The sequence below is a fragment of the Kogia breviceps genome, chromosome X, assembly GCF_026419965.1.
Source record: "Kogia breviceps isolate mKogBre1 chromosome X, mKogBre1 haplotype 1, whole genome shotgun sequence".
Lineage (NCBI taxonomy): Eukaryota > Metazoa > Chordata > Mammalia > Artiodactyla > Physeteridae > Kogia > Kogia breviceps.
The window spans coordinates 34,770,870-34,797,887 of NC_081330.1; the positions used below are offsets into that span (position 1 = coordinate 34,770,870).

General features: G+C 42.1%; 1 protein-coding gene across 7 annotated transcripts in view; it reads left to right on the forward strand.

Moving 5' to 3' along the window:
* The window catches only part of DCX (doublecortin), a 124,118-nt gene that overhangs the window by 74,145 nt on the left and 22,955 nt on the right, over positions 1–27,018 (forward strand). For 5 of the 7 annotated variants that reach the window (XM_067023431.1, XM_067023434.1, XM_059050012.2 and 2 more), the window contains 2 exons: positions 10,164–10,266; positions 12,250–12,387. In XM_067023431.1, coding sequence (XP_066879532.1) covers positions 10,164–10,266; positions 12,250–12,387 — 241 coding nt within the window. The remainder of the gene's footprint in view (positions 1–10,163; positions 10,267–12,249; positions 12,388–27,018) is intronic. The other 2 variants (XM_067023435.1, XM_067023436.1) reach the window with 1 other exon arrangement.

A 27,018-nucleotide genomic window follows, 5' to 3' on the forward strand; every position in this document is an offset into this window, starting at 1 on the left:
AAACTTCCATGAAAACCCAAAGGAGAAGGTTTGGAGAGCTTCCAGGTTGGTGAACATGTGGAGAGCAAGGGAGATTGACTCAGAGAAAGCATGGACACTCCGTGCCCTTTCCCCATACCTTGCCCTAAGCATCTCTTCCATCTAGCTGTTCCTGAGTTATATCCTTTTATAATAAACCAGTAATCTAGTGAATAAATGGTTTTCTTGAGTTCTGGGAGCCACTCCAGCAAATTAATCAAACTTAAGGAAGAGGTCTTGGGAGTCTCTGATTTATAACCCAACAGTCAGAAGTACAGGTGAGAACCTGGACTTGTGATTGGCATCTGAAATGGAGGAGCTGGAGGCAGTCTTGTGGGACTGAGCCTTTAACCTGTGGGATCTGACACTATGTCTGGGTAGATAGTGTCTGACTTGAATTGTAGGACATCCAGCTGGTGTCCAAGAATTTTTTGTAGGTGTGGGGATCCTCCCCGTGAACACACACACACACACACACACACACACACACACAGTGGAATTGACGACTGGTGTCAGTGAAGTGGGATTTGCTAGAACAGCCATGGCTCACAGAAACTTGTGGTTTGGAAGAGAAAGGATGAAAGGACAGGAGAATGATGAACCTTTGATTCCTGTGTGGCCACATGGTCACCTACAGTACGAAGCAGCAGTTATGCTGCAATCACTTCTTAAAGGTAAAAGTTACCAGTGGAATTTAGCGATGGCTCCAACTCCTGGGGAGTTAATTCACTGGATGCATAAGGAAATGTAAACCGTTGAGAGTGAGGCAAAATATTCACTCCCTTGGGTATTGTGATCTATAATAGATAAACTAAAAGAGAATAGGGTGTCAGATTTTGATGCTAGACCAAAAGCAGATTTCAGTGACTCAGAACTTCAGCTGCCTCCTCCCACCCCCCGCCAAGGTAAAAATTGTGCAGGGACAACACAAAGTACCTTTAAGACCTTGGTTACCAAGAAGTTAGCATGGGAAGAGGGCAAAACCAAGAAACTACTGAAACCAGGGAGTGTGGTATGAAGGAGTTGTTTCATTTTGAGGATCAGTATCACCAGCTTCCTGGAGAACCTTTACCAAAATGGACTGTGAGAGTGACTAATTTAGAAGCTGTGTCTTTGTCTTTGGTTTTGGTGGAAGAGCATGTTTGGGTTGATGCAGGCCCCACAGGTCACTATGAAACCATCACAGGTGGCTATATGTGATCCAGACACAAAGCAGCTTATTCCCAAGGGAGCAGCCAGCATGGTGGGCTGGATAAACGCCACTGTAAGGTCTGTTTACCCTGTAAAGAGGGGGCTGTCTGTCTCCCCTTATGAATGTCAAGTAGAACACCCCAAATGAAGCAGCTGATGCTTGTATGCAAGCAATGTGGTACTGGCTTTGTGATGATTGGAATATTCACCTGCTGAATATGCCTGTTATCCAGGGCACTTTCACATGGGCACCTCTTATAATCTTTTTTGTTTGTTTGTTTTGTTTTGTTTTTTTTGTGGTACGCGGGCCTCTCACTGTTGTGGCCTCTCCCGTTGTGGAGCACAGGCTCCGGACGCGCAGGCTCAACGGCCATGGCTCACGGGCCCAGCCGCTCGGCGGCATGTGGGATCTTCCCGGACCGGGGCACGAACCCGTGACCCCTGCATCGGCAGGCGGATTCTCAACCACTGCGCCACCAGGGAAACCCAAATCTTAATGTTGTAAAACATAAAAAACGGTTCTGGAAGTGTTCTGGAATTTGCTGCCTCAGCTTCCCCTCAGGGGTCTTACAGATGCTAATAAAAACATTAGGTTAATTAACAAGGGAATAAGGAGGGGCTGAGGGGAGAGTCACGGGACTCTTCCCAACAAGGTGGAAATGTTGAAATGGTTATGAGAAATAAGGTGAAGAAAGCAGATATCAATAGGAGCGAAATGAAGAGTAAACGGAGATGGAAGAGTTGTCCCAGCAAGGTGGAAATCTTTAGATGGTTATTAAGAAATGGGGTTAGACATGGATGGGGTCACCCTCCTGCTGGTTCCCCAGCATTAGAGGATCCCAAACAAGTCTACTCTGTTTACTCCAATTGGAAGAAATTTAACCTCTGATCTATAGCCAGTTGGTCAGAAGTACAGGTAACAACAACCTAGGCTTGTGACTGATCTCTAAAGGGTGGGGGGAAGTCTTGTAGGACTGAACCCTTAACCCGTGGAATCTGATGCTATCTCCAGATAGATAGTGTCAGAATTGAGTTGAATTGTAGGACACCCTGCTGGTATCCAAGCTTTGCTTATTAGAGGTGTGGAGAAACCACTTCACACATACACACACCCTCACATGTTAAAATTGGGTCCAGGGACCCAGTTATACGTAATTCTGTGTTTAGTGTTTTGAGGAACCTGCAACAAACATTTTAAAATGTTTTTCTGAGCTTCCGGAAAAGAAAGGCAGGAGAGAGAAAGGGACCAGAAGTTGAAACTAGAGCAGCAGGCAGTACGTAAAGGCCTGAGCTTCCCTGAGGGCAAAACCCATCATCAGAGCCCGGTGCTTTGGATATTATCAGAAATGCAGGACATGCAAGTGCCAACTAAAGAATGTCACTCATCATCTGGCTCTACAAGGATTGAGTCATTAGCCACTTCAGTCGCTGACCTTCAACCCACCCTGAAAGGAGTTCATGATGGAGATCAAGAATGAGGTACTCAGTGCTCTGGGAAAACTGGCAGAACAGGCCTTCAGATAGATATTTTCAGGAGAAATTTTTTTTTTTATGAAACTGGATTCTTGCATCTTCCTATACTTAGAAAAGCACTAAAACCATTAACTAAGGTAGCTATCTGTTCCTCGTGACTAGCAACAACCTTCTACCGACATGTGTGCTTAGTTGCACGTACCTCCTTCACCAAAATCACATATATACTAAACCCCCCCATTACCTCTTGAAAACAATTTCTCAGAGCTGTCTGAGAGGCTGTCTCCTGAGCTATAGTCCTCAGTAAGATACTTAATAAACTTGACTCAAGCTTTTTATGTTGTGCAGGATTTGGGGTGTTTTTTTTTTCCAGTTGACACAAGGTCCTTGAAAAGTGAGGGACCTGAAGCTGCAACCTCCGCATTAAGCCAGGACCCTTAAAAGGGGATATACCAAAAACCTACCTGTAAACTTGTTTGTCTCTGTCATGACTCCAGGTAGGAAACAAAATAAACAAGAGTACTACTGTTACTGCTGCTGTGGCTGGTGCTGCCCCAAGTATCCTCTTGAGAATTTGCAGCCCAAAGCTTGCTCTGACACAGGTCTGGAATTCAGATTCATACTACTCATGTCACAAGGGAAACCATAGCTGAAAAAAGGTGCTGCCCCCATACTGTTGGTGTCCCCTGGCACCTGGCAGAAATAAATTCGTGTCTTTTTCAGAGAAAAGCATCCCCAGCCTAGACCCCTCAGGATTCCCAAAGATTTAATTTAATCAAATATGAGCTCATAATTTTAAAAATTATCAAACACAAAAGGAAACAAGTCACCATGAGGGAGAGTTAGCAGGAACAACAGATTTGGATTCTCAAGGACATAAGATATTATAACGATCAGATAAGGACCTAAAATAACTTAATATGGATTATTTAAATAAACAAAACATGTAACCAAAATGGAATAAGAAAAAGAGACTATCAGCTACGACCAGGCAAATTTGGGTAAAACAATGAAATAGAATTTCTAAAAGTCAAAATTATTATTATTGAAATTCGAAGCTCTGGGTTAAACAGCAAATGAAATACATCTGAAGAAAGAAAGAGCAAAGTGGCAGATTTGAAGATATTTTCCAGAATGTAGCCCTAAGAGATAAGAAGATGGAAAATATGAAGGTGAGACTGAGATGTGGAAGATAGAGTGGGGAGGTCAAACACGTTCCTAATTTTCAAATGACCCCAGAGAAATGGTGTAATGAGAAATGGTGATCAAATAGACTGGTAAATATATATGTAGATAAACTTAAATGATATTAACTATATAAAATAATTAAAATAATAGTGACTAATTTGTGGGGTTAAGTAAAAGATCTGAAATTCTAAGCAACAATGGCATGTAAATTGAGGGTTGCTCAGACTTAAATACAGTATATGGTACTTTATTTTATTTTTGTTGCTGTTGTTGTTTTGGGGTTTTAGGTTTTGGCCACACCATGCAGCTTACGGGATCTTAGTTTCCTGACCAGCAATTGAACCTGGGCCCCCAGCAGTGGAGGCACGGAGTTCTAACCACTGGACCACCAGGGATGTCCCCCAGTACGTGGTGAAGATTTGATGGTGAAGATGCAGCTAGACCTGTGACTCTGGGAAGAGTACTTTCTATGTAGAGAGAGCTGCAAGAGTGAGGTTCTGAAGCACGAAAGGTCTTAATGTGTTTGAGAAGCAGAAAGAAGGCCAGTGTGACTGGAGCTAGCTAGCATATGTGGCATAAGAGATTGGATAATATACAGCCAAGATAGAAAGTGGATTTTATTCTGCCTCTGGCTAACAGGCTTTGGAGTGTGTTTAGTGGAAGAGTGATATGCCTGATTGAAATTATAAAGTACAATACTACTGTGACTACAGTGTGTAGAAGAGTGTGAGTGTATGTGTAGGGGTGGACTTGGACTAGGAGGGTGACAATGGACAAGATAAAATGTGACTTCTAGTAAAAAAAAAAAAAAAAAAATGACTCCCAGATTTCTGGTTTGGGCAGCTGGCAGAATTGTGGTACCAGTGACTGAGATGAGGAAAGTTGAGGTGGGATTTGGAGAGGGGGCAGTAAGAGTTTGGTTCGGGCCATATTTAATCTGGGATGCCTGTCAGGTAACCAAATGGAGCTGTCAAGAAGGTAGTTGAATATAGGAGTCTAGAGATAAGAAACATTGTCTCGGGCTTCCCTGGTGGCGCAGTGGTTGAGAATCCGCCTGCCGATGCAGGAGACACGGGTTCGTGCCCTGGTCCGGGAAGATCCCACATGCCGCGGAGCAACTAAGCCCGTGAGCCATGGCCGCTGCGCCTGCGCGTCCGGAGCCTGTGCTCCGCAACGGGAGAGGCCACAACAGTGAGAGGCCCGCGTACCACAAAAAAAAAAAAAAAAAAAAAAAAAAAAAAGAAACATTGTCTCCGCTCACCACACCAACCCTGCGCCAGCCTGTGACTGGAGCCCATCCAGGGCAGGCAGGCAGGAAATGTTCCAGAATGAGAGTAGCAGTAACTGTTAGAAAAAGCCTCATCTGTAATGTTTACTGAATCTTTCATTAACTCATTTTGCAAAGCTTGCCAGCCACACTATGGGCAGGGCACACTGTTGGCAAGACGGGGAAATCAGTGTGGTTTGTCTTTCTTGCCACAAGGTTCCCTCTTCTGTGCCCCCTGGGGCCATTCCTCTCCCCATAGACACTCTCTGCCCTTCCCTTCACCCTGAATTCCACCAGTAGACAACTGTATGTTTTGTCTGTGCAAAAGGCTGGCAGATGGGTCCAGGCGGTTGTGCTATAGAGAGTTAGAATCTCTGTGACTACAGTCAACAAGATGCAGTTCTTCTTCCAGGGCTATTAAGAAAAAGGCACGTTCCTGCTTTCTTTCCTTTATTTATGCAGTTACCTGGAATTCCTTTTACTCCTGTCTCCATCAACCTATATCCCACATGCCCTTCAAGAGTCAGACTTTGTGTCATCTTCTCTGTGCAGCCTTCCCCAGTTCTCATGATTAGAATTCTTTTCTTTGTCACCTGTGCACCTCTTGCTTTTTGTGCCTCTGTAATGGTGCTAAAAACAGTATGCCTTGTATTCCAATTATTTGTGAGGTTCTGACTCATTATTCTGTCAACTCGGAAGACAGGGGCCTTTTTCTGTACATTTCTGTATCTCTCACATAGTTCCTTTGCCATAGCAAGTGTTTTATGAATGAATATTAGTGGAATTGAACTTTCAATGAAAATATTTTGCACGTTGCAAGCGAGTCTCATAGATATACAAGCAAGACCTTACATTTCTTTCTGAACAGTTAGTGAAATGTAGAACCTACCAGCAGCAGACGTGTATGAGAACTCACTGCCAGCATCTGTAATATGTGGATGGAGAATCTAATCAAGCTTAAATCAAATCACAGAGTGAATTTGCCATTTGCAGCTAATGGACTGCCACACACAGTGATCTGTTGTCTCTGTTTCCCCACTTGTACTTCGACATTTAAGTCACTGGATGGTCCATATAATCTATTGTTCGCGCTAATGCATAACCAAGTTAGCTCCCCTTCCCACAACTCATGCTGTTTTGTTTTTTTTAAAAGGAAGAACATTGAGTAAATGGTTCAGTGTTCACTGAGTTGATTGACTTTATTGATTTTGTGCTGGCAGTTGATTAATTACAAAGATGGGTGTCATGCTTTTGTGTTCTCTCCTCTGACTTAAATACCCAAGTGTGTTTCAAACAAAAGCTGATGTCAGCAAGACCCTTGATCTCTGAGGATGCTGTAAGTGGTATCATAATGATTATTATTTTTACCACTTTCGTTGCCACCTCATGACAGAAATTTTACCACAAAAAAATGGTTTGCAAAATTATGTCTGCAACGTAACCTAAGGTGGATTTTGTATCGTGTTAACTGAATGGAATTTTAAAAAGCAGATGTGAGTGTGAGTTTTATTTGGAAATTATGTCTTACACTCCATTCTTCTCTTTCTTTTCCTCCTTCCTCTTTCCTCCTTTCCTCCTCCTCCCCCTCCTCCGTGTCCTCCTTCTCTACTGCATACTCAGTTACCAGTTACGGTAATGAATGGGAGTTTTCTCATCCATAGATTTAAAATGTGATCCATAAAGATGTTATCTTTTTTGAGTCCAGTAAAATGTTCTAATGTGTATCAGGCATTGATGAGGACAAAAGGTGACTCTCCTGCCTAAGCTGTATACAAGCCTTTGAAATCAGGGATTAGGAAGGCACATTCTCTCAGGCAATTGAATTGTTTTGTCCGAATTGAATCAGGACACCCCAGTGCTAGTCTCAACTGTGCCATGATCCATCTGTGTATCCTTCAGCCACTTTGACATTCTGTGTTTTGGGTTCCTCATATTTAAGATGGAGGGCTTTCTATTTTCCCAGCTCTGTAACAAAGCAGGGGAGGGCTGCTGTGTCTCAGTATCCAAGGCATTTGGGAAATCTGGGTATCCACATGCACAGTATGAATTTGTCTACATTTGGGAACCAGTAAAATGTGGGGTGGGATCACACAAGAAACCTGATGCTGAACAGCTGGATTGCAAAATGAACGTGTCTGAAGCCAGCCACACCACTGTGAATTTGTCAGAAGCATAGGGGCTTTGCCTTTCTTAGAAGCTCCCCAGAGAAGGGGTTATCCAAAGGCTTTTCCCAAAGCCTGGGCGGGGGCAGAGAGGCTTGGAGTTGGAGGAGGGTGGGTCATTGTAACAGCAACCCCCAGAGCAATCTCTGAAGGCTTTGTTGTCCTACAATAGGATAGCATGGCATGTCACTGCGATGGCTGCTTTTGAGCTTTGGGTTTTTTTTTCTTGGGAAGTGATTTCCACAAATACCTCCAAAATTAATGGTCTGGTACCTTTGGGGGAAGGGTTGCCGTTTGAAGTATTTACTAAATTCCTTTTATGACCAGTAGTTGGTTGAGATTTTCTGTTTCTTTTTGAGCTAATTTCTTTATTTGTGTTTTCCTTTAAAAGTGATCCATTTCATCTGTTTTCAAACTAATTGTCATAGTTATGCAAATAATAACTTCTGAATTCACAGTCATTGCTCCTTTCTTGTTCCTAAATTTATATATTTGTGTTACCTTTCAAAACCTTTGAATGCTAGGTCCTATTGTCTGCCACTATTGATTTCTTCTTTCTTGTTTCTACTTTTCTGCCTTTGTATAGCCTTACAAAGCCTCCTTCTTATTTTCTTTACATTCAGTTGAGGCAAAAACAGCCCTGGCTAAATTCTCACTATGCGATTAAGTGCTGTACCAGGAACCATGGGAAGATATATAGGGAGCGATAAACTTGGTCTTTACATTCAGGAGAGCTGTGATTTAATGGGAAGGACTAGGTGAGTATTCATGAAAATACAGGCAGGTTGGAGGGATGCCCAAGGGAGGGGCTTCCCTCATTCATGACCAAAACTAAATGAAGCCAGTCAGAATCAGGGGCAACTTCAAACACAGAGCATGGCAGAGATCTTCAGGGTCAAGAGGTGGCAAGGGATAAACAATTCAGAGGCACACAATGTATCATAGTTAGGGGCTCCAGATTGTATTGGTCCAAGATGTCAGTGGGCATCTGCAGAAGGGTTCAAAGCCATGTATGTAACCTCTATCGTTGGATCCACTACCAGGGCAATATGCAGGCTGCTTATTGAGCTAACATGCCAATTAGTGACTGGGTCACTTGGAGGTGGTACTAAATAGCTCCCAAGGCACCTGCAGATACTCCTAGCACTCATGACATGATATTGAAATGTTCTGTTTCAGTGTATCTCATTCCATCAGATTATGAGCTCCATGAAGTCATGGCCTGAGTCTTACTCATCTTTGTCTCCCCAGTGCCTGAACCATATGTAAGTGCTTTGTAGTACTGAGTGGCCTAAAAGCACAGGCTTTGGCGTCACATCAATCTGCACTTATTTGGCTTCATCGCTTTCCACCTGAGTAATTTACGTATTGTCTCTGGACCTCAGTTTTCTCATCTGTAAAATAGTGATGACAATAATGCCAACCTCTAGGAATTGTTGTGAGAGTAAAATGGGATGACAGATTTGGAAGTATTTAGCAGAGTGCGTGTTCAGAGTAAGCATTCAGTTAGTGGTAGCTCTGTTTGTTATTACATGATTGGGGAATGAATGGGTGAGGATGACTGGGCTGAAGAAGGATGGTGGCCTATTTGATCAGGTCAGGACCCAGGGCTGGGAAGAGGCTTAATAAGGGTGAACCCAGCAGCCCTCCAAGTCTCCCTCTCTTCCCTTGGCATCCTTTGGGTGATTGGGAGGCTGAGACAATGCGGATAATGTTTAAGCATCTCTTGCTTTGTGTAAGGCTTGCAGTCATCTTGGCTGGGGCAACAGGGATTGAGTAGACCCTGGGTGGGTGATGATGTTATTAATACAAACATTTTTCAAATGTAACATATTGATCTCTGCACCCAGCAAGCAGTTGTTAGTTTGTGAGCACAGTGCCTTTGGAAAGTCATTACTAGCAGCTTGAATGGGTAGCTTAGAACAATTAGAAACTTTGAACACTTTCAAGCTAAGGATTGGGACAAGAATGTTTTGACTCTATGGTTTCTCCTGGGCTTTCCCTGGTGTGCTGGACTAATTTTCAAATGTAATCAGGAAAGCTGAGAAGTGGGGAGGCTGAAGGGAGCAGCATACTTTCCCAGGGACCCTCATTTCTTTGTGCAGAAAAGGAGTTGAGGACGACTGTCTCTCTGTTGTGGAGAAGCCGCAATGCATAGGGCACTAGAGGGTGGGAAGGGTCCTGGGAGCACGACTTTTCCAGCAGACCCTCAAGCCTACAGGGACCCATTGCTCTTGATTAAATTTTAAGTGGTTAGGACGGTTTTCCCCTCCTTTTTTTTTTTTCAGAGAGGAATGGTATGCTGGGCTACTACCAGGTGCTCAGTTCACTTTTAGCAAAAAGTCCAATTTTTGTGGGTCCAAAGTGGTTAAAAACTGGTGCCCTTCTTTCAAAACTCATGAAGATAGAGAGGGACTTCCATGTCTCGGTCAGCCAGAGTCTGTCCATCTCAGGTTGCAGAAGGTCTTTCTCATCTTCCTTGGCCTACACCCCTGCCCCCAGACTTGGGCTACCAGCACTCTTGTCTTTGAGGCTCTGAGGAAAGGTGACATTTGTAGAGTCTTCTGCTTGCTGACTTTTATTCAGAGGGGAACATTCCATTTGGACATGGTCTTGAAGTTACTCTTGGTGAAATGGAAACAAGATACCACACATGCAACATGGAAAGAAAATGGCACTCAGTATATCTTTACTTGCGAGGGGCTGTGGTGCAGACTCTGAGCCTGGTATTTTGAGAAAAAGGAGATCCCTGGGGGCTAAAATGATGGCCCAGATGCGAAACTTGTTTCCCGTGCCAATGTGGCATGAAGTCCATTGTCACAAGACCATCAAATATCAATTCAATGTTTCCTCTTTCTCTGTAGGTAACCTGTCTCCATGATTTCTTTGGTGATGACGATGTGTTTATTGCCTGCGGTCCTGAAAAATTTCGTTATGCTCAGGATGACTTTTCTCTGGATGAAAATGGTAAGGACAACCACTGAATTTTATTGTTCCATTGTTCTCGCTCCTCCTATCTCTTAGGATTGCCATGGGCTTATATGGCCTGGAAAACATCCATGCATGGTCCCTTTCTCTTGTGTAGTTGGATACATGGGTCTCTAAGTGGAAGTTGATTGCATATCTCAGATGTTTGGCCTCCAGACTCAATAAAACTCACTACCTGCCCCAATAGTGATCATATTTCTTGAACCATATATTATGTCACATGGGCTGACAGGCTCAATCAGACCACGGGAAGGAACATTTGGATTCAGAACTTGAATATTTTATGCATATTTTTTTTCTAGTCAACATCCTCCAGCTATTTGGCCCATGTTGATGGTTCCATTTTAGAAATATTTTCCACTGTGTTGTTAGTGTCAAACATTTACCCTCTTCCCACCTTCTGGCTTGTTGCCCCATTCCCCCTGATTTGTGGCTCAAGATTCCAGAAGATTGTTAATTTCAGGAAGGAGGTGAACATCTGCCCATCTCCCTTTGCTTGAGTCCAAGCTCCACGTGTAAGTTCACGGTGAATTAGCTCACACAGCCACAGGACTAGGGTATGATCCTGATGGAAAGACACATTCAAAACATATTTCCCAATAATGAGGAATAAAGTGTGGGGAAAAAAACTAAATCGAGTTGTACTAATATAGAGTTTACAAACAACTCAAGTGACAAGGACCCTGAAAGAGGTGGCATTTCTGCTGTGTTCACTTTGAGAAGAGGCAAATGACCATAAAATAGCTAAACAAATCTCAGGCTGTGTCCAGTTTCATGTATCTTCTACATCTTCAGCTCTGGACAGTGATCACTAAAGTTTATCCATCAAAACAAGAAGTAAAACAAACAAAAATGAGCTTTCTGCTTAACTCAGTTTCCTGAAAAACTTAATTTACCAGAAAAGATCTAATCTTTCTGAGTAACTGATATTTTCAATGTATCTTTAAGTAGAAGGTGACAGGGAGGTGTCCAATGAAGCGACAACCCTGTGCCTAGCTGTTTGGTTCCACTTTGAGCATGACCACATGAGGTTGGGGAAAGTATAGTGGAAAGAGCTCTAGACTGGGACTCAGGAGACTTGACTGCTCATCCTTATTCTGCTGTTTTCTTCCTTTGTGACCCTAAGCAAGAGGCTTAAGCTCTTTGTATTCTCATCAACAAAATGAGTATAATAATCCTCCTAATATATTAGTACAATCAGTGCCCCCAAGTTACCATTGTAGGGATGCTGAGTGACCTGCATAGAAAGGGTGCTCTGAACGTGTCAGATTGGGGTTGGGGAAGTAGCAGGAACATTTGGCAGACTCTCCTACACACCCAGGAGCTTTCTGTAAGTTCTGAGTGGCATAGTCACTGCTGGTCCATTTATTCATTAGACCAGCATAGCAGATTATGATAACATGTATTGAAAATCGAAAAGAACTCTATAAAAGCAAGATGGTGGTGGTGGTAGTAGTGCTTATTTATAAAACGGCATGACATCCTTAATATGCCTATTACAATACATGGCATGCGATGAATAATAAATAATAGTTCCCTCCCTCTCCTTTAAATTATTCATGAATGTTTCATCTGTGTGGCTGCAACCTCTGAGCTGTCAATCTCTTCTCCAAGGAAATTAATTAATTATGTCAACAGGTGCTATTCTGAGACATGACTGGGTTATCCAAAAATGATTGAGTTGACTATTGAATTACCTGCCCGAACTGCTTTTCTACTCCTTCCCTTGTTTCCATGATTCAGGAGTTTAAACACCTGGCTTAGCCCAGGTGACTTTTGAAAGTTTCTCCCATGCCTCCCTCTCCAGAGCCATCGTTCCTTCAAACAGTGAGAACCACCTTGTAGTCCGGAGCCCTAAGGTGCTTTGGTATGTGGTGCTTATTGCAGTTTCCAGAGGTTGGTAAGAAGCTGAGTCTTGGTTCTCCCTGGCTCTACTAAGCTGTCTGTGTCCTTTTCCACCAGAATGCCGAGTCATGAAGGGAAACCCATCAGCCACAGCTGGCCCAAAGGCATCCCCAACACCTCAGAAGAGTTCAGCCAAGAGCCCTGGCCCCATGCGCCGGAGCAAGTCTCCAGCTGACTCAGGTAACGACCAAGACGGTGAGTGCTCTTCTCCTAACTGTGCACGCTGACTTCATTTACAGAGGCCAGTACCCTCTGCATGCAGAGGAATGAGTTCCTCATGAACACCATTTGTGTCTCCATGAGACCAATTCTATCAATTCAGAGACTAACCAGTTCAACTTGTTTGGCGTCATGGAGACACAGCTACAACACCGATTCTACTCAAATGGATGCAGACCAGAAATCTGGCCCACTTGCCATGCCTGTTGTAATGCTATTTGTCATGGTTGTGTTCATTGCCATCATTCTCAACGTCATCCAGCCAATGCATAGTCAATGAAATAATCAAGTCAAACGTAAATTTGAGATAGAAAATCAGAATCAAAAACAAAAGGTAAAAAAAAAAAAAGCCACCTCCCTCAAAGTGTCAACATGTTGGATGCCCTTGAGCTTCAAATTTGACTTTGAATGTTTTAGAAGTCAAAAACAAAAGAGAAACAAAATAAGTTGCATCATTCTCACAGGAGAAAAGGACATATAGGCCAGGCTCTGAAAGGAAATAAAGACATTTTGTCATATAGGATTTTATTTAGTGAATAGTGAGCAATCTAAAAAATGTGGTTTAGGGATCACTGCTGACCCATGAACTATTTATCAGTGTGTGATGAGATTAGGAGCTTGTGGCAAATGTAAATCATGCCACTGAGCAAACCATTTACTTCATAGCATGATTTTACTGATAAAGGCAGCAGTGTGCTGGTTTACGTTCTGGTACAAGGTCTCGCACCCATAGCTAGAGTGGCACTGATCTAAAAGGCAAAAGGGCACAGAAGGCCAAGTTTAGAAGCTTAGTAGACTCATGCAGACAATTTGAGTCCTTCATGGTAAAGAAATTATATGCTCCAGAAGATTTACACATTTGTCCTCCCAAAGCTCAGGGTTCACCATGAGAATTATTCTAGCCTGAGAGCCTTGGGGCAGAGAGCAAAAGCACTCTTTATCGCTTCTTCAATTAGAGGCAGCTTGAGCAGCCTATTGGCTTTGAAATGCCCGTGGCTTGGAAAAAAATCCGGTCCTGCTGGCCTCACACTACCATGCCTATCACCGGCCATCTCTTTATTCTCAAGCAGAAGGAACTCAACTGTGAAGAGGCAGCTCAGGCTTTTCATACTTCCATGTCTTTGCATACCCTGTTCTCCCGCACCTGGAATGCCATCCCTCAAACCTGCCACTCTTCTTTGCTTGAAAACTCCTATTCATCCTTCAACACCTCAAATAGAAATAGTTGTTCCATTCTCCGCAACATCATAGCACGTTGTTCACATCTCTGGGGTAATATTCACCACAATTGTGTCATAAAGTATGTATTTACTTGTATGTATTTACTTCCTCAACTAAATGCTGGTTCCCTCAAGGGCAAGGTGTCATGTTCATTTCTGTATCCTCAGTGCTGAGCACAGTACCTGGGTCCTAGTAGATGCTCAAATAATGCTTGTGAATGAATAGATGCATAAGAGCACCTATTTCACCCAGCATGGTACTAGAGACACAGTAAGCATGTAGGTAATATTTGCAGAAGGAATAAAAAATGCATGTGTTTGGTGATATTTTGATTAAGCATACAGAACAGCACATAAATCTATCTAAGCAAATTCATATTGCTCGAACTACAAAGACCTAGATTTTAACACTTGGATTGAGAATGAAATTGTTTGTACAGGTTCTAAGCAGGGCCTTGCCAAAAAAAATGGACTTTAGACAGTTGATCAAGATTCCTAAAGTCTGGCAATAACCACTTAGCTGATCATTTTTTCAGAAGTATCACTGGCTATTTCTGGGATTTCTAACCTGTATTACTTATCTCTTGCTATAAAACAAATTACTCTGAAACATAGTAGCTTAAAAGAGCAAACATTTTTTATCTCACAGTTTCTGTGGATCAGGAATTCTGGGGTAGCTTAACTGGGTGGTTGTGTCCAGCTCAGGATCTCTCATGTAGTTGAGGTCAAGGTATTAGAAGGGGCTGCAGTCATCTGAAGGCTCAACTGGGACTGTAGGATCCACTTCCAAGATGGCCATTGGCAGGATCTTCCCCCCAGACAGCAATTCAAGAGGGTGAATAAGGAAGAAGATGTGGTGCCTTTTATGATCTACTCTCCAAAGCTACACATTGCCACTTCTGTTTTAGTCTGTTCATTAGAAGCAGTCACTAAGGCCAGCCCACATTCAAGGGGAGGGGAAGCAGGCTCCATTTCTGGAAGGGAAGAATATCAAAGAATTTGTGGACCTAATTTTAAACCATCACATAACCCATTAGTTAGAAATGCTGGAGTGGCAGCAGTTTGAAGTAAATTGATTCACTTTGCAGACTGTATCCAATTGGATTACCCAGCACACATGAACCCAACCACCTGTAATTAAACACAGTCTAAACATGTGTCAAATAATTGATCTCCAGCATACTACATGCAGAATTTCCCTTCTAAAATGTGTGCACTTCACTGATTCTAAGATGTTGGAGACAGAGAAGGAATGCATTAGGACACAATGAATATGTGTCAAATTGAAAGGAGTTATAATAGATCCCAACCCAGGCTTAGGCAGGCGAGATCTACTCTTATTCCTTCAGAACTCCCTTGCTAAAAGAAGGAATGAGAATGTATTCACACACACAAGATAAACAAAGTAACCAATTTGAGGTAGGAAAATGGGACCTTACTTGGCAGATATCAGAATTACAAGCAGCCCCAGTTTCCTACCAGTAAAAAATCTAAAGTGGTATCCTCAGTAGAGATAATTTAAATCTTCATTTCAGATAGTTCATGAACATAAATGAAGTCAAACTCTAGTGTAGCCAACCTTCATGGCAATTTCCGGAACATTTGAGCTTATCTTAGATGATGTATTTAGAGCCTGCACATGATTTCAGCCCCAAAGGGTAAAAGGATTCACGTAACACAACCTTGCCCATGCCATGGGAGTTTAGGGCCAAGTCTAGGACATCCACTCAGTGAACATTGCACAGGGGCAAAGCTGATCTCAGGCAAACAGGACTTTAGGTAAGGTTTAGATTTCACATACCCATTTTCCCTTTTCCACCCCCTCCTCACTCAGTACCATCTCAAGGTGGGAGGTGTAGGGGGATAGGATATGGAAGAGGAGGGAGAGACATCTCTCTAGGAAAACCCAATTATACCACTTCCCAGCTTTGTGACTTGGGACAAGTTTCTTACCTTGTCTAAGACTTGGTTTCCATTTTGGATAAGACAGAATTTGCATGTCTAGATAAAAATCATTTTCCATTGTTATCAGTGATTTCCAGGGTTGTAAAATAGCTTCCACAGAATCAGAATCAGGTAACAAGAAGGGTGAGCTATAGACAATGCATAGTTTTGCATTAGCATAAATTTCTCCTTACAAACATAAAGAAAGAATTGTTTCATAAAATATCAAGGTTTTCTGAGCTGTTAGCAAGGGACATATACAGATTAATATACATTTAACCAAAGAATAATGGCATTGTGTGGGGCTGAAATTATTTGTTCTTTTGTAGTACGTGGTAGTACCACCCTGTTTCCATTCTGTGTCAGTCTGTCTTAGATCTGAGACTTGTGGATGGATCCACATTTCTTCATTCAACCTGAGTGACTAAAGGTTGTGGAAGATAGGCCATTTCCAGGGAATTTTAACTACCTTCCTTTGATGGCAAACGAAAGCCAAAAATGTTCCTCTTTAGCCGGGATTCAAACCAAATGAAACATTGGCTCAGTTCAGGTTCAGTTAAAGGAATGTTTTGATGTTCTAGTTCATTAGAAAATATATATATTTGATTCTGGTTTGAACAAGTTTGCTAGCTTTTCAAATATATATATATATAATATACATATATATTATATATATGTATATATATATATATATAATATATATAATATATATATATATATATTTGGTCCAATTCATGGTTCAGTTAATATCTGGGTTCAGTTTGACTTGAGGTTTAGGAAATTAATGCTATTTGGTCTGTAATTTGCGTCATAATTTGATTCTTTGTTCCTTAGTCCTTAAGTTGTCTCTTTCCCATTCTGCCCATGAATAAATCAAAGTCCTTCTACTTTATTCCCTTCAAGTTCAGTCTCTACTCCTGCCAGTATTGAGTTTGCCCCCAAAGGGAATGTCTGTTGCTAAGCCCTAAACTTCAGTTAAGGAAGGATTTGATTGTCTATACAATATTGCTATAAGAAGCTCTCATTCTCACTGGGCAGAGCTGACGGACTCTGAAAATCCAAGTCCCATTAGCCAAGTTTGTCTCTAAAGTAGGGCAAGGGATTGTGTGGTAAGCAGATGAAACCTGAGCCCAGAAGGCTCCTATGGAATGTTTGAAGGAAGTTTGTGCAGTGCTCCCTTTTGATTATTAACCTAGGACTTGCCATTTGATGGGCAAAGGTAAGCCTGGCTTCAGAACTAAAGGAAGGCATTTCTGTGTCTTTCTCTATTTCCATTTTAGCCATTAATTTGTTAATTTTTCTCTTTATTCAGCTACCCCCCCAATTGAATTGAATTGAATTAAAAGGACAAAGTCAGCTTAGTTGCTAGGAAGGAATCTTTTCTTTTTCTTTCTTTTTTTTTTTAAAGGAGCCTCCAAGGAAGCTAATTCCTACCTGAGAGGATTGTAATGTGATAATTAGTTTGCTATTCTTCAATAGTATGTCATTGTTGTAGCAACCCAATGTTCTCCACCCTCCTTCCCCCAACCTATGTGCACCTATTCCTGAAAGTCAAACCTTCCCTGTTCCCAAACTCCCAAGAATGAATGTCTTCTCTACCAAAATACACAGCTTTTGAAAGGGAAGGTCAAGGGCCACGAAACAGACAGGTGAGGGTACCCATGGGAGAATAGTATCCGGGAGTCCTCTTCTGAACCAAAGACCCTGCTTTGGGTTGCCTAAGATGGAGGGACCTGGATGTTCTGACCTTCCTGAATGTGACTGTCTGGATGTACCAGCTCAGTCTAATAGAAATATAATGCAAGCCACAAATGCAAGCCTTGTATGTAATTTTAAATTTTCTAGTAGCCACAGTTAAGCTCAAAGAAACAGGTGAAATTAGTTTGATAATGTATTTTATTTTACTGAATATATCTGAAATCTTATCATTTCATCATGTAACCAATGTAAGAAATCGTTGAGATATTTTACATTTGTTGAAATGGGATTGTATTTTACACTTACAGCACATCTCAATTCTGACTAGCCACACTTCAAATGCTCACTAGCCATGTGATTAGTAGATAGCACAATACCCTTCTTCTGCATCTGAGAGAAGTTCCAGATAATGATCTTTTACATGAAGCAAATGCTCTGCACTTTGCAAAATATTTCAAAACCTGTCATCTCAGTTGTCACTCATAATAGCACCATGGTTTAAATTGGGAAAGGAAAATTATCCAGCTTTTTTAGATTGGAGAACTAAGTTATAAAGAGGTTCAGTAAATCTTTCAGTCTTCCCGATATCTATTTAGTACTCAAGAACGAGAGCCCAGCTCTCCTGACTCCCAGGTAGGTGGTCCTTGCATTGTCCTTAAATCAGGGTGTAGAAGCTCCAGAGTGGTGAATAAAGGGTCTCTGTTGCATGGTCCTTGCTTCTCTGCTTCCTTCCACCTTCCCCCACCTCCAGGCAAGGGATGTGGAGAGTCTGGGAGAGGGGGGTGGTATCTCTGTCATTCTCTTTGTGCAGCATAGAGCAAGCCATGAGTAATTAAGTGCCTTTGTTTCCAGTGCCCAGTCCTAAACACTCCATCAGCTCCCCTACTGTCAGTCCAAGGGGAGTTGGTGCCCTTGGCGAAGCTATGGGAAGAGAAAAACTTCCCTTGCCTCCTCCCCCATTCTGATTATTTCTAAAACTACAGCTTACGTCTAGTTTAAGTGGAAGAACTGTCTTATATATAAGGCAACTTTTCCATTGCCATCAGAGAGCCGTTTAATAAATGGTTGGAGCAAGCAGTCAAATGCCAGCCCCCCACCCCCGTCCCCGAGCACTCCACACAGCATGGGATGCGGTCGTGCTAACCCATCTCCCTGCAGTAGCAGTCCTAGCAACCTGCTGCAGCCGGGGACTTGTGTGTTCTTTGGCTGCGTTGGGTCTTCATTGCTGCGCGTGGGCTTTTCTCTAGTTGTGGCGATCAGGGGCTACTCTTTGTTGTAGAGCGTGGGCTTCTCATTGTGGTGGCTTCTCTAGGGCATGCAGGCTTCAGTAGTTGTGGCTTGCAGGCTCTAGAGCGCAGGCTCAGTAGTTGTGGCGCGTGGGCTTAATTGCTCCTCGGCATGTGGGATCTTCCCAGACCAGGGCTCAAACCCATGTCCCCTGCATTGGCAGGCGGATTCTCAACCACTGCACCACCAGGGAAGTCCCAGGACTTGTGTTTAAATACAACTGATTCCCCAAATTTTTGGTGGAGTAACTAGTAATGCTAGGTGCTATGAGGAAAAGAAATGATAAGATGAATTACCTGTCACTAAGAAGCTTATGATTTATTTGGGGAACCAGTATGCATATACATTTTTAAAAAGTTTTATTTACAAATACTTACATAGTTCATATGTGCCAAGCAACCATTCTAATCACGTTACCTGTATTAACTAGTTTAATCCCTACAACAACTTTACGAGGTAGATGCTATTATCCCCATTTGCAAATGAAGAAACTAGGGCATATGAATGATGTGACCTGTCCAAGATCACACAGCTAGTAAGTAGTAGAGCTGGGATTTGAATCCAGGCGATCTGGTTCCACAGTCCACAATGTAACCATTGCACTGTGATGCTAAATGAGACTTAATGGTTTGTTTAAATGCCAAGTGCATGAGAGATACAGGCAGTAAGTGCTATTGGAAGTATTAGAGTTTGTGGGAAAGAGAGTTCATTGGGGGCTAGGGTGCTAAGGGAAGGCTTTCTGGAAGAACTGGGGCTTGAAGGAGAATTAGATTTCCATTGATAAGGAAGTGGATATTTCTGGCAGCAGAGAAAGCATGAACAAAAGAGCAGAGGTGGTGATGAATATAGCATATCGGCGTACAGAGAGGCGACCATTAAATCTACATCTCCAGCCCCAACCTTCCTTCTGGATGTCAGTGCCATGAATGCTTACCAGACAATTCTGCTTATATGTGCCAAGTGCAACGTGTCTAAAAGTCAAAAACATTTCCTCTCCCCAACTCCCTGACAGTAGAATCAATTCTATTCTATTCCCCAGGCCCAACACCTTGGCATTATCTTTGACTCTTCCCCCTCTTTAATCCTTCATGTCCACCATATGCTGTTCCTTTTGTTGAACATTTGAAACATCTTCACCTTTCCCACACAGAAGTCCCTTCCTTTCCCTCATCACCTGATGCCTGGATTACTCAACACTCTCCTACATAGTATCTCTGCTTCAAATCTCTGTCCACTTACACATCTGCTGTGGTGCCACTACATTTTTCATCCTAAGACATGGCTATTGTGTAACTTTCCTGCTCCAGTACCTTCAGTGCTTCCACACTGAGTTCACTGATCACCCCCGCCCCCATGGTAAGGATGAGCGAGTAAAAAGAGAGAAGAGCTGACAGCTGAAGACTCTGTTCTGGGGAGCACAGCAATAACAGACAAAAACCAGAATTATGGGCTTCACTCGGGAAAACTTCAGTCCTCTAATGCCTGACCTGCTAGCCAAAGAATTAGTGTTCAGCTGGCATAGGTTGATAAATCACCCCCCCCCCATGGAAGGGGATTTCCTAACTTGGTGCTTCAATTCCTTCCATTTCTAATAATGGCAGTAGTAACAGCAATAGAAGATGTCATTACTGAGCCCTCCCTATCTGCTAAGGCACCTGGCTAAGCTTTTTATATGTAGTCTCTCATGTACTCCTCAGAACAACAATCGACATATGCATTCTTTTCCTTCAAATGTTACAGTTGAGGAAACAGACTCACAGAGGGCAGGTTACACCCAAGGTCACACATCTAGGAAATGGCTAAGCCCGGGTTTAAAACCCTGCCTGATTCCAAAGCATATGTTCTTTCCACAAATAAGAGCAGTGTAGTTTCTTCTAGTTCCTGCCCAATAAAATTGGGAGTGAGTGTTGACAACAGGCGTGCTCCACCAGAAACATGTTCCCAGCAGAACCACCTTCGACTGGAAATAAATGTTGTCAGCATTGTCAAGCCTGAGAAAATAATCTTGGCACATCCAGCAGCCTTTTTACAGACGTCCTCTTCTTGAGGGAAACTGATCTGTGCCAAAATATTACACAACTTGGTACACATATCTGTTCTTTTGTTTGTTTGTTTTGTTTTTTTTTAACATCTTTATTGGAGTATAATTGCTTTACAATGGTGTGTTAGTTGCTGCTGTATAACAAAGTGAATCAGCTATACATATACATATATCCCCATATCTCCTACCTCTTGTGTCTCCCTCCCACCCTCCCTATCCCACCCCTCTAGGTGGTCACAAACCACCGAGCTGATCCCCCTGTTCTATGTGGCTGCTTCCCACTAGCTATTTTATGTTTGGTAGTGTATATATGTCCATGCCACTCTCTCACTTCATCCCAGCTTACCCTTCCCTGCCACCCGTGTCCTCAGGTCCATTCTCTACATCTGCATCTGTATTCCTGTCCTGCCCCTAGGTTCTTTTTTTTTAAATAAATGTATTTATTGATTTATTTCTATTTTTGGCCGCATTGGGTCTTCGTTGCTGCATGTGGGCTTCTCTCTAGTGGCAGCGAGCAGGGGCTACTCCTCGCCATGGTGCGTGGGCCTCCCATTGCAGTGGCTTCTTCTGCTGCAGAGCACAGGCTCCAGGCACGTGGGCCTCAGCAGTTGTGCCTCGATGGCTCCAGAGCGCAGGCTCAGTAGTTGTGGCTCACGGGGTTAGTTGCTCCGTGGCATGTGGGATCTTCCTGGACAAGGGCTCGAACCCGTGTACCCTGCATTGGTAGGCGGATTCTCAACCACTGCGCCACCAGGGAAACCCTGCCCCTAGGTTCTTTAGAATGATTTTTTTTCCCTTTAGATTCCATATATATGTGTTAGCATACGGTATTTGTTTTTCTCTCTTTTTTTAAAAAACATCTTTATTGGAGTATAACTGTTTTACAATGGTGTGTTAGTTTCTGCTTTACAACAAAGTGAATCAGTTATACATATACATATGTTTCCATATCTCTACCCTCTTGCCTCTCCCTCCGTCCCACCCTCCCTATCCCACCCCTCTAGGTGGTCACAAAGCACCGAGCTGATCTCCCTGTGCTATGCGGCTGCTTCCCACTAGCTATCTATTTTACCTTTGGTAGTGTATATATGTCCATGCCACTCTCTCACTTTGTCACAGCTTACCTTCCCCCTCCCCATATCCTCAAGTCCATGCTTTAGTAGGACTGTGTTTTATTCCCATCCTACCCCTAGTCTCTTCATGACATTTTTTTTTTCTTAGATTCCATATATATGTGTTAGCATACAGTATTTGTTTTTCTCCTTCTGACTTACTTCACTATGTATGACAGACTCTAGGTCCATCTACCTCACTACAAATAACTCAATTTCGTTTCTTTTTATGGCTGAGTAATATTCCATTGTATGTATGTGCCACATCTTCTTTATCCATTCTTCTGTCGATGGACACTTAGGTTGCTGCCATGTCCTGGCTATCATAAATGGAGCGGCAATGAACATTGTGGTACATGACTCTTTTTGAATTATGGTTTTCTCAGGGTATATGCCCAGTAGTGGGATTGCTGGGTCATATGGTAGTTCTATTTTTAGTTTTTTAAGGAACCTCCATACTGTTCTCCATAGTGGCTGTATCAATTTACATTCGCACCAACAGTGCAAGAGGGTTCCCTATTCTCCACACCCTCTCCAGCATTTATTGTTTGTAGTTTTTTGGATGATGGCCATTCTGACTGGTGTGAGGTGATACCTCATTGTAGTTTTGATTTGCATTTCTCTAATGATTAGTGATGTTGAGCATCCTTTCATGTGTTTGCTGGCAATCTGTATCTCTTCTTTGGAGAAATGTCTATTGAGGTCTTCTGTCCATTTTTGGATTGGGTTGTTTGTTTTCTTGATATTGAGCTGCATGAGCTGCTTTTATATTTTGGAGATTAAACCTTTGTCAGTTGCTTCGTTTGCAAATATTTTCTCCCATTCTGAAGGTTGTCTTTTTGTCTTGTTCATGGTTTCCTTTGCTGTGCAAAAGCTTTTAAGTTTCATTAGGTCCCATTAGTTTATTTTTCTTTTTATTTCCATTTCTCTAGGAGGTGGGTCAAAGAGGATCTTGCTGTGATTTACGTGATAGAATGTTCTGCCTATGTTTTCCTCTAAGAGTTTGATATTGTCTGGCCTTACATTTAGGTCTTTAATCCATTTTGAGTTTATTTTTGTGTATGGTGTTAGGAAGTGTTCTAATTTCATTCTTTTACATGTAGCTGCCCAGTTTTCCAGCACCACTTATTGAAGAGGCTGTCTTTTCTCCATTGTATATTCCTTCCTCCTTTATCAAAGATAAGGTGACCATATGTGCGTGGGTTTATCTCTGGGCTTTCTGTCCTATTCCATTGATTTATATTTCTGTTTTTGTGCCAGTACCATACTGTCTTGATTACTGTAGCTTTGTAGTAGTCTGAAGTCAAGGAGCCTGATTCCTCCAGCTCTGTTTTTCTTTCTTAAGATTGCTTTGGCTCTTCAAGGTCTCTTGTGTTTCCATACAAATTGCGAATTTTTTTGTTCTAGTTCTGTGAAAAATGCCAGTGGTAGTTTGATAGGGATAGCATTGAATCTGTAGATTGCTTTGGGTAGTAGAGTCATTTTCACAGTGTTAATTCTTCCAATCCAAGAATGTGATATATTTCTCCATTTGTTTGTATCATCTTTAGTTTCTTTCATTAGTGTCTTATAGTTCTCTGCATACAGGTCTTTTGTCTCCTTAGGTAGGTTTATTCCTAGGTATTTTATTCTTTTTTTGCAATAGTAAATGGGAGTGTTTCCTTAATTTGTCTTTCAGGTTTTTCATCATTAGTATATAGGAATGCAAGAGATTTCTGTGCATTAATTTTGTATCCTGCTACTTTACCAAATTAATTGATTAGCTCTAGTAGTTTTCTGGTAGCATCTTTAGGATTCTTTGTGTATAGTATCATGTCATCTACAAACAGTGCCAGTTTTACTTCATCTATTCTGTTTTGGATTCCTTTTATTTCTTTTTCATCTCTAATTGCTGTGGCTAAAACTTCCAAAACTATGTTGAATAATAGTGGTGAGAGCAGGCAACCTTGTCTTCTTCCTGATCCTAGTGGAAATGGTTTCAGTTTTTCACCATTGAGAATGATGTTGGCTGTGGGTTTGTCATATATGGCCTTTATTATGTTGAGGTAAGTTCCCTCTATGCCCACTTTCTGGAGGGTTTTTATCATAAATGGGTGTTGAATTTTGTCTAAAGCTTTTTCTGCATCTACTGAGATGATCATTTGGTTTTTCTCCTTCAGTTTGTTAACATGGTTTATCACATTGATTGATTTGCATATATTGTATAATCCTTGCATTCCTGGGATAAAGCCCACTTGATCATGGTGTATGATCCTTTTAATATACTGTTGGATTCTGTTTGCTAGTATTTTGTTGAGGATTTTTGCATCTATGTTCATCAGTGATATTTTTAGTTTTTTAAGGAACCTCCATGCTGTTCTCCATAGTGGCTGTATCAATTTACATTCCCACCAACAGTGTAGGAGTGTTCCCTTTTCTCCACACCCTTTCCAGCATCACATATTTGTTTTGCAGCAGGGAAAACTCTTGCTTCTCTCCCTTATTTAAAAGATTCACCACTGCATGCTGTTTAAGACTCTGTAGGGAATAGATTTAAAGTTCAAATTCCAACTTCTGAACTTACGGTATCTCACAAGTTATGATTGAATTTGGTCTGAGAACTGGCCCTATGATCAAATCAGTGAAAGAACTGTTTGGGGGCCCCTTAGTTCTTGCATCCCTACTGGATGGTTTTGGGGAGAAGGACAAAGGATTTCCACAGAGTAGAAGCAATTAGCCAAACCAATCCACACACCCCACCCAAGGGCTCTTTGGAATGAATGTGTGAAAACCACAGGCCCTGTCTCTTGGCTTTGTGCTGAAGTAAGTTGAAACCACTTTGGTTCTACTTGGATGGCCTTCCAGAAAACCTCCCTGTATAAGTAGGGAGAAACCAGAGTGTCTTTGGACTGGAATGAAGGAACACTTAAAGCATCTCAATCTGAGAAAAAAATGAGTAAGTGGCTGAATCGTATATTGAGATCTCCCTCTGCAAGGCATTAGGGAATTAGAAAAGACAAGACAGAGAACCAGTCACTAAAAGGTCGTGATATGTGATATGCTAACTTTGAGGGAATTTTGAAATGAATCTGTGAGCAAATCCTCAAGTCCACCATCCATTGAGGAGAAGCAGTTTATACCCTTTAAGCAAGTCCTACACTCTCTGAGCCTCTATATCCTTGTGATTAAAAGGAGGCCATTTATTCCTGGCTACCATCTCTTGGGGTTATCAGGAGAATCATGTGAATTCATATATTGCAAAATGCTTTGAAAACAATTGTAGAAATACATCTGCAATTATCAAGGTGGCTCTGAAATTATTGTCATGGCTTTTTTTTGTTATTTATTTTCAGTGAGCAATATTTCAAAATAGACATCAAACCAAAACCAGTAGACTTGATTTTGAGTTGAGCTCAAGTTTTGGGATTAGAATGGGAGGGAAAAGCCAGAGCTAAGTGAATGAGTATTAAACCAGTTTGCTCTCCAGTCAAAGATTGGGTGAAAACATGTCAAACTGGCCCTTTTCTTCTTGTGCTATGCAAACTTGAACCCAGAAAGTATAATGACTTGTCTAACTCATTGCCCAGACAATTCTTTAATCACTGTACCTGGGGCTACTTACATCCACCTTACACACAGTTGCATCCTCATTTCCAGGGATCAGTCCAACCTCCAGACAAGGGAATCCATAGTCTAAGAGCTCAGCATCAACTTGCCAGGCTGGTGACCATACTCTGCCCTTGGCCGCCCATGCAAGAAACTGAACTTTCTCCTTGTTCTTTGGGAACTGACTCCCTCTACCTTGTTCCTCACTCCTGGGAACCCATATTCCCCTACACATTTAAATCCCTGCAAATCTAGTTAATTCAGCCTAGTTACCTTACCCGCCACCTTTTGTTTGGGCTTATCCTGTTCCATTCTGATGGAGCCAAGGATTTAAAAACAAGCGCTGGGGAATGGGCAGGTATAATCATTCAGAGAAGCTAGTAAGCCAAGACTGTGCCAGGCCAAGCTTGGCAATTGTGCTGCATACCTGAGGGGAGGGACAGGGCACAGATACCATCTTCCCAGAGGCATGTGGCATGAGGGTAGTTACATGTCTGTCTGGCTGCTCTGCCTGCTATTGTTTCATGACATTTTCTATGAAACCCAGTTGGTAGGGTGAATGGAAGATAGCTCTTGCTAATCACTTTTTAATCTAAACTAGATCAAGTAGGATAAAAGTCTAGAAGATGAGCATAAGCTCTGATGTCTGCTTCTACCTGCTCCTATTTCTTCCTTTTTTGCTCTGCCACAACTCTTCTCCTTCCTTCCTACCCACCATCGGAAAGTTGTCATAAGTAGGAGTCCCAGAAGCAAATCATGTAAAAAAGGAAGAGCAATGTAGCAAAAACTGAAAACAAACCAAAACACACATAGGCTTTGGAATCAGAGAGACCTGTGTTCAAATCCTGACTTTGCTACCCCTAACTGGAGCGAGCCTCTATTTCCCTAACAGAAATTAGAATACAACTAGATGAGGCTCTGTGTGTGTGTGTGTGTGTGTGTGTGTGTGAGAGAGAGAGAGAGAGAGAGAGAGAGAGAGAGAGAGAGAGAGAGAGAGAGAGAGAATGGAAAGAGAGAAAAGAGTGCCTGGCTCATCACAGACACACAATAAGCATTACATTATTATCCTGGTTTTTATTAATACGACTGATAAGACAGCCTAGGAGATTGAAAAGTTCCTGATGTACCTTGCTGTAGAGGGGAAAAAATGAACTGCACAATGAGCAGAAAAAAATAAAAGGATTTGGACTATGAATAAATAAAAGGTGACAACAGTGAGGCAGTGCTGTGGTTCTGAGGAGGGAAATGAGAGAGACAAGTAAAAGAGGGCAAAGACTCCCCCATACATTCTCAAATTGCAGCTGAGAACTGGAACATCAGAGACAGGAACTAAAGATGTTTAGTAAAGCAGAATAAAGGAAAATGAGGGCTATCAAGCTGGTGTTATTTCCAGTCACTCTCAAAATGAACTGTGACAGCTTTCCATGTGGATTTGCCAATCCAAGACTATGCACAGTTCGTCAAACCCTATTTTCATCTTTCCCTGCTACTTCTTTTGCGTGACATTTATATGAATTGGCTTCAGAATTCAAATCAAATGGCATCCTCCCAGATTTTTTTTTCCCACAGAACCCATAGAAGAAATGCATATGAGAATATATTTTTATGTAGTCTGCTCCTTCAGCTTTGTAAGGAATTGACATTTGCCTGTACGTGTCTATATTTTCTCATTTCTCTATGTCCATCTTTGGGTTTGATTCCATCAGGGAAGTCTGGGAAA